At 59.5% G+C, this 7427-nt stretch overlaps 1 protein-coding gene across 4 annotated transcripts in view; it reads left to right on the top strand.

The window, feature by feature from the left end:
* The first annotated feature begins 2335 nt into the window (after nucleotides 1-2335).
* PHLDB1 (pleckstrin homology like domain family B member 1) overlaps nucleotides 2336-7427 on the top strand; it is a 43078-nt gene continuing 37986 nt past the window's right edge. Inside the window, exons 1-3 of one of the 4 annotated variants that reach the window (XM_061592852.1) lie at nucleotides 2336-2494; nucleotides 6262-6334; nucleotides 7146-7269. In XM_061592852.1, coding sequence (XP_061448836.1) covers nucleotides 6275-6334; nucleotides 7146-7269 — 184 coding nt within the window. In that variant the 5' untranslated portion in view covers nucleotides 2336-2494; nucleotides 6262-6274. Of the gene's footprint in view, nucleotides 2495-4566; nucleotides 4657-6261; nucleotides 6335-7145; nucleotides 7270-7427 lie in introns of those variants that run through there. The other 3 variants (XM_061592868.1, XM_061592867.1, XM_061592853.1) reach the window with 3 other exon arrangements.

The raw sequence follows: 7427 nt of genomic DNA, 5'->3' as shown, positions 1-7427 counted from the left end.
TGCTGGCCACCTGGTGCTTGAAGGCACATCTGGGGACCATCCAGGCCCTTCAACCCAATTGTTTATGCTGGAGGATGCATGGGGGGCCCTCCTTTTTATTTAAAAGGGATTGAGGGAGCAGAGAAAGGAAAATGGGCCAGGGATCTCTCCTCCCCTCGCCTCCCCTCCCTGGGTGATATAATGGTTAGCTATAATTAGGCTGGTCTCTGGGTGAACAAATTTGTTTCAACTGGGAAATGTTTGGAGTTGTTTGTTCAGCCTGCTCTTGGAGAGGGGGAGGGCTCACTGGCTTGACAAGACAGCCAAGGCATGGGGGTGGGGTCTCCTGCTTCACTCACTCTTGCCTGTGGCCCCTTCTGCCACAAGACTGAAGTAAAGCTGGCCTGCCTCGCAGAGCTGTTGTAAAGTCTGCCACACATAATACAGGGATGGGGAACCTGGGGGCCAAATGCGGCCCTCCAGCCTCTCTGCCTGGCCCTCAGGACTCTCCCCTGCCCACACCTGCTCCTCATCCGTACCCCTCGCCAGCCCTACTTCATCCCCCCCCTTGAGGGTATTTCCACTCCTGGGTTGGGTCCTTGAACTCTGCTAATGCCTCTCAGGTGCCTGGATGTGTAGAAAGTGGACTACCATAGGAAGGTCAGATGTGCAGAATATTACCCAGGAAGGAATGTGGCCCTCTGTCTAGAAAAGGCTTCCCACCCCTGACGTAATGGGAAGAACTTTGTGCTTGCTCCATTAGGCTGCCTCCCATCTCTTCCTACAGACCTTCCAACATTGGCCTTTGCGTGCAAGAGAAGCTCTCCCAGCCTTTGCCTGCTCTGGCTCTGGCTGTAGCCCTTTCCTGCGAGTCCTGCTGGAGCTGCTCCTCCTGCGATGTCCTGTGAGACACTGGAAGTCACTGGTTTGGACAGCTGCGCAGCCTGTTGTGCAACACAGCACATGTGGGTTGATGGGCTCCAGATGTTGCTGTGTCTCCAGCATGTACAGACTGTGGGAAAAGGGGAAATGCTGCAGTCGTTCATCATCATGCCGAACTCCCATCGCACCCTCCTGACCCTCGCTGCGTGCCAGCCAGCTCCGCACAACGCAATGGGCAGTTGCTTCATCTGCTGTGCCCACGGTGCGGTGGCTCAGTGCCCAGAATGATATTTTAGCTGCCCATGTTTGGCCCGCCTGTGACTCAGGACAGGAAGCCAGGTTAGGAAAATCCCAAGGATTGTCTTTGGCTCAGCAGCTGCCCTGCGCCTTGGCCGACTCCGGGCCTCTTCTCTTGGCCAGACCTTCTGAACTAGGCAGAGCTGTTGTGCAGCCCCCGCCCCACGCCAAAGGAGGAGACTATCTGCTGCCCCCCTCACTTAGCCCAAAGTCCTGAAAAGCACCTGCTGTGTACCTGCGGGAGGGGAAAGGCCGGAGGGCCAGCCCTGGCCTTCAGGGAAGACAACCCATCCAAGGGTTGTGTCTTCCCAACGCAAGAGCAGCCCTGCTGGAGCAGACCCACGTGGCGCCACCCAGCCCAGCATGCTGTTTCCAACGGTGGCCGGCCAGCCACAAGCCTGACATGAAGGCCTGGGGCTGCCCCTGCAGATTGCTTCCCTGAAGGCAGCTGGGCAGGGGCTGCTCCCCAGGCGAGGGAGGCTGGGCCTTCAACCTCAAGGGCATCTTGCAGCAGGGCAGGACGCAGGGGGCTGACCCTGGCCCCAGCTAGCTCAGAACGGTCGCCACTGACTGGCAGCAACTCTCCGGGCTTTCAGACAAGGGAAGCACTGAAGGGGAGGCCTCAGCCTGCCAAGCGGGTGCCTGCTGCCGCGGAGCTGTTGCCGTTCTCCATCCTGGCAGTGGCGGCGGCTGGAGGAGGAGGGTAGGGGGCAGGACGCCGCCCCACCCTCCGCTCCAGGGGAGCCCCGCCAAGGGACCCGAGGGAGCGCCGAGGTCATTCCCTGCCTGCCCAGCGCCCCGGCTGCACCTCTTGCGTGCCTGGCCTTTGATCAGCGCTCTCCTTCCTCCCCGGCGGCAGCGGCGCGGCGCCCCGGGTTCGGGTTGCAAGCCAGCTGCGCCTCTCCGGTTTCCAGCCCTGCCTCCGCCGCCGCCTCCTCGGGCACCAGCCGGGGGCAGGGACGGGGGACACCGCCAGTCCCTACCGGGGGGCCCGCAGCTGCCATCCGGCTTGTGGGCAGGTCACGCGCCGGGCAGCGGCTCCTCATCCCAGCCTGGCACGGAGCGACGCGCGACACCTTGGCGGGGCAGCAAAGGCCAGGCCCGAGGAGCAGGGGCGGGGGGCCGCGCGCTCCTTCTCCTCCTCCTTTCTCCTTGGTCTGGGGCGGAGGGGCAGCCCCTCCTCGCCCATGAAATAGGAGCCCGGACGGGGCGGGGAGCCGCGCCTTTCTGCGCTCCGCTCGGAGGAAGCGCCGGGCAGAGGGGGAGCGAGCGAGCGACGAGGGCCAGCCAGAGAGCGCTCCGCAGGTGGGAGCGCTCCGACGGCGCCGCCAGCCAGGTAAGCCGGCAGGGGGGCGAAGGAGAGCTCCCCTCCCTGGACGGGACGCACCTGCAGGCGACGGAACAGGGGAGGCGGGCCTCTTTCCCGGAATTGGGGCGCCCCCGCCGCCGCCGCTGCCTCTCGTTCTCCCCCAGGGTTCCAGCTATTCTCCGAGAACGTGTGTGCGTGAGAGCCGACGCTGCCGGCCTCCCTTGCAGCTGCTGGGCTTGGCACGGCTCATCGCCTGCCTGTCTCCAGCGGGGGGAGTTCCCTGGATGGCACCTGAAGGGGGCACGGGCGAGAGGGGGGAGGGACGTGGCGCATTCCGCACATTTTTGGCATTTCTGTTCCCTAATCCGCGCAGCGAGCCAGCTGTGGGAGAAAAAAAGGCCACCTGGAGGATGGCGGGGAGGGAAGGGGCGACTGGAAGCGGGTGGTGCCCACAGTGCTGGAGGGGAAAGCGGGCTCACCTGGGGGGCTTATTTGGAGCTAGACCAAACCAACACTTTCATTGAGCTGCCACTACTAAGACCCCCAAGGTCTCCTTCCTGGTCAGCCACTGCCAGTTCAGATCCAGAGATGCTCAGAGATTCCTGTAGAGGGGTCAGTTTGAGGCTGGCCTCTTTAGGGACAATGTGATGGAGTCACCCCAAAAGTCAAGGACCCCTGAGTGGGCAACAGCAGCAGCAGCAGGACTGGCCAGGCATGAGTGCAGACTGAAGTCCCCCTCCCCAGCCTGGAGCTTGGTCCCTTGCAGAGTCCCTGGGAATAAGAACATAAGAACATAAGAAGAGCCTGCTGGATCAGGCCAGTGGCCCATCTAGTCCAGCATCCTGTTCTCACAGTGGCCAACCAGGTGCCTGGGGGAAGCCCGCAAGCAGGACCCGAGTGCAAGAACACTCTCCCCTCCTGAGGCTTCCGGCAACTGGTTTTCAGAAGCATGCTGCCTCTGACTAGGGTGGCAGAGCACAGCCATCATGGCTAGTAGCCGTTGATAGCCCTGTCCTCCATGAATTTGTCTAATCTTCTTTTAAAGCCATCCAAGCTGGTGGCCATTACTGCATCTTGTGGGAGCAAATTCCATAGTTTAACTATGCACAGGGAACAATGGCTTTGCTACAATCTGCTGAACTGATGGACAGAATGCATCCCTTGCCCTTGTAGTGAGACATTGCCTGAGGATTGGCGGGGGGCGGGTTGCTTCCAAGACCTTTAGAGGGAGGGGGATTGCCCTTTTGCCCTTGGGGGAAAATAGGAGACCTTGCTCTGAGTCTTGTGAGGGCTGATCCCCTCAGATGCAAAGGGTAAACTGCCTGGTTCCCTTGCACTGGAGTATCTGAGCAGAGGCCTGGCCGTGGGCCTGTCCTTAGATAGCCCCCCCCCATTGCTAAACCAATTAGGCCTTTGTGGGGACTGCAGATCAGGACTGAGGGGATGTGCCGAGACTTGCCTAGCAAGGTCCAAATCAACCAGGAGAATCTGCTGCTCTTGGACTTGCTCTGGATAGGGTTTTGCTGGGGGAAGGAGGGGGAATGTTATTTTCACGAAGATTTGTCACTGTCGGGAGGTGCCATCCCACTCGTGACATTTTCAGGCAGCCAGAAAGAGCCTTCTGCCAGGGATCTCTCTGCCTTGTTCTCTTGTAACTGGAGTGGGTGCCTCTTGCCTCTCGGGTAGCAAACTCAGATTTTCAGCCCTCCTCGTCCTAAAAGTTGGGATTTAAAACAACGCCCATTGTCCTCAGAGGAGCAGGCCACCACATGGCACTGGGCATCGGTGGGCTTCTGACCCTGATTTGAGTGGCTGCAGCCACTGGGGCGTTGCCTGAGTTCTTTGCAGCAGTGGAGGGCCCAGGGTAGAGGACACCAAGGTGACTATTTGGGGAGGGGGTCTGTTGAGTCAGTGGGCCTGGCCAGCTGCCTTTGGCTTGCTTTCCAAGGGAAGGGGCGGTGGCCCTTGTTATTGTGTGCCTGTCGCCTTGGCAACCTGTGACCCGGGCCAGGCCTCCTCTCTGGCCCCGTCTCTGAGGAAGGGACAGGAAGGGCTGTTTCCTCCCAGTGACTCAGGCGCTCTGACTGCAAGGGGAACTTGGCAACCAGAGCCTCCTGCCTGTGGTAGGAGCTGCGGTGGCTTTGGGTGCCCCTCCAGAGCCAGGAGGGCTGCCTTGGATGGCCTGTGAGGTGAGTCTCCCTGGCTTTGAGGGCCTGGGGCCTTCCTGGGGCCCTCTTTCCCCACAGGCACACACGTCTCCTCCCTGCTTGGCTCTTCTGCAAGGCCTCTTCAGCTGGGGAAGCCTTGCCAAGCCTGTTGGCACTTCGCCACTGCTAGCTGTCTTGCTTGAGGATCTGGAGTTTGGCAAGGCCATGATGGCCAGAACAAGCCCCACTCTGGCCCGTCTGGATCACTGGCGAGGGGGGGTGTTGTCTGGTCACCCTGCAGGCATTTCCTCCATCTCCCACATCCTCACAGCCTCTCTGGCAGTCCAGTGGGAGTGGGCGGGCAGGGCCTGGCCCAGCTCAAGAACAGGCTGCCGCCCCCACCTTTCCCAGGCTGTCTCCTTGGGAGGGGGAAGAGTCAAAGAGTAGTGGCCGGCTGGCTGGCCAGCCTGCCTGGGAAGGAGTGGCCCAGGAGCCCCGTCTACTTCTCCTTGAAGGGCCCACATCGCAGCTAGGCGTGGCAGAGTCAGTTGGCACTTTGCCCCTCCACGGGCCATTTTCTTCCAGGCCCAAGAGGCGGCTTGCAGGCATAGTCCCAGCTGAGCTGGTGGAGGTCTGACCCTTGCTGGCATTTGCTGCCCAGCCCCTCTCAGCCACACAAGTGCCTCATTCTCTGGCTGCCCGAGAAGAAAGATGCCTTGTCGCTGCTGGCAAGGTGGGGCACACACACACACCCCCGCTGGCCCTCTCTCCAGAACAGAGGCTGCTTGTCAGGGTTTGTGGCCTGGAGGGGAAGGCAAGGCCAGGGAACAGCCCCCACCTTGCCACGGCAGTTTCTGCTGAAGTGCACCCCCACTTCCCCTGCCCCCCCCCGTACTGGCTGGGAGGAGAAAGAGAGGCAAAAAGGCAAGTCCTCCGGGATGGGTGCTTTTTTTGCTGATGAGAGACTCTCCCATCCCTTGGCAAGTTGAGGAGAGAGGGTGGGCCGGCCTCTCTCTCCAGGGCTGAGGCAGGCACTTGCTAGCGTCCTCCCCCTGGGGGGACTGGAGGCTGTGGTTTGGGGGCTTCTGGCACGCCCTGCTGGGGAGAGAGAGGCCGATGGCTCCGACAGGGCAGGGCAATGCTGGGGCCTGGCCTGTAGATGGCCGCTGTGGCCCCCCACCCTGGGCAGGGGTCTGTTGCAGCCAAGCCTGACTGCTGCAGCATGATAAACACGAGGTCCATGGGATGACGTTGCTTTTCTCATGCTAACCAAGGACTCTGTACTGGATAGAGCAAGATATGTTTCCAGGACTCATGCCAGAGAAATGTGAGGGGCAGGCAGAGTTTCAAATCAGATGAGGGTGAGAACCAGGGAACCAAGGATGAATGTGTGTAAATGCAGTTTGGCTGTGAGATGAGGTGGGCCGGGGGGCTACCCTTTGTAATCCTGGATCTGGCTTCAAGGTCTGAGAAACACATTCAGATGTTGTTTTCAACATCCACATGTGAATCTTGGAAGTGCAGTCATTAAATGCAATAACCCAGAGGCCAGAACAAGATGGACATTCTGGGTGGGTGGGTGCCTCTTAGGTGGGATTTTGAATGATGTTCTGGGCCCAGAGTTTTTAACTCTCCCTTTTCCTGTAGGAGGACTGTTGCCATGGAGACCTGTAACCGCAACGTGGCCAGCCCAGCAGGCCGCATGCAAGCGCGTCTCCAGGTGAGTTGGTTCTCCAAGGAAGCTGAACTGTGGCTTTGGGGGTGGGTGTCTGTTGTGCATCCATTTGTGTTGGGAGGTAAGAACGACTAGAGTTGCACAGCAGCAAGCAAATATCCTCAACAGAAAAACGTGTCGAGCAGGGTCCTAATCCTCAGGCCACAGAGTGAGCCTAGGCAGGGCAAGAAGGGCCTTTTCCATGCTGGCTCCCCACTTATGGCACATCCTCCCTAGGTAGGCTGGTCTGGAGTCTACTCTGTTTTAGTTTTGTAACAGGTGAACATTTCTCCTGCATTGTAACCTATTTTAAGTGCTGCACTATAGCTGGCTTTGGTATGATCTCTCCACCATCCTGAAAGGGCACCATCCTGAAGCAGGCAACGGGGCTGCAGGAGAAGCCTCTCAACCCCACAGCCCTATGGCCTTCTTCTCTCCTTGTTTCACAGGCTTTCAGGGCCTCAGTGAGGCAGGCAAGAGCCCTGCTCTCCACAGCTCCTTTTATTGCCCGATTAGGAGGATTGGCCATAAATCCCTTGCGGTGAATTGGCTTGTTCTCTGACCCTATTAGACTGAGCTACAGACCCTGGATCCTTCCTGTGACTGGGACAGGCCCTCTTCTTTCCTTCTTTCCTCTCCTCCCTCCCTGGCCCCTTCCTACCCTCATCCCTTCCTTCTCCCAATCCCAATCCCAACCAGCCCCACGCCCTGGCCATGCGCCCACTCCCTTAGGCCCAGCTTGAGATGATGATGAAGATGATGATGGTGATGGCTCTAGAGGAGCTGCACTCACTGAAGGCTCTTCTCTGCCCCGCAGAACAGTCTTCTGGACCTGACTGAGACGGGCAAAGGGCTGAAAGTGCAGACCGAGAAGCCACACCTGGTGAGCTTGGGCAGTGGACGCCTCAGCACTGCCATCACCCTCCTGCCTCTGGAAGAGGGTAAGTGCCTGCATGGCTGGTTGGGGGGGGGCACCCTGGGGTGGGGAACATTTGGGCAGGGCACTTTAGGGAAGGAGGGCAGCTTGTTGCAGGGCACCAAGCAAGAAAAATGCCCCATCAGGATATCTTCAGTGATCCTCTTCTATGTATTGGCACAT

The sequence above is a fragment of the Rhineura floridana genome, chromosome 12 (assembly GCF_030035675.1).
Source record: "Rhineura floridana isolate rRhiFlo1 chromosome 12, rRhiFlo1.hap2, whole genome shotgun sequence".
Lineage (NCBI taxonomy): Eukaryota > Metazoa > Chordata > Lepidosauria > Squamata > Rhineuridae > Rhineura > Rhineura floridana.
The sequence above is the reverse complement of the archived record's forward strand: the minus strand, read 5'-3'. Positions and strand labels throughout refer to the sequence as shown.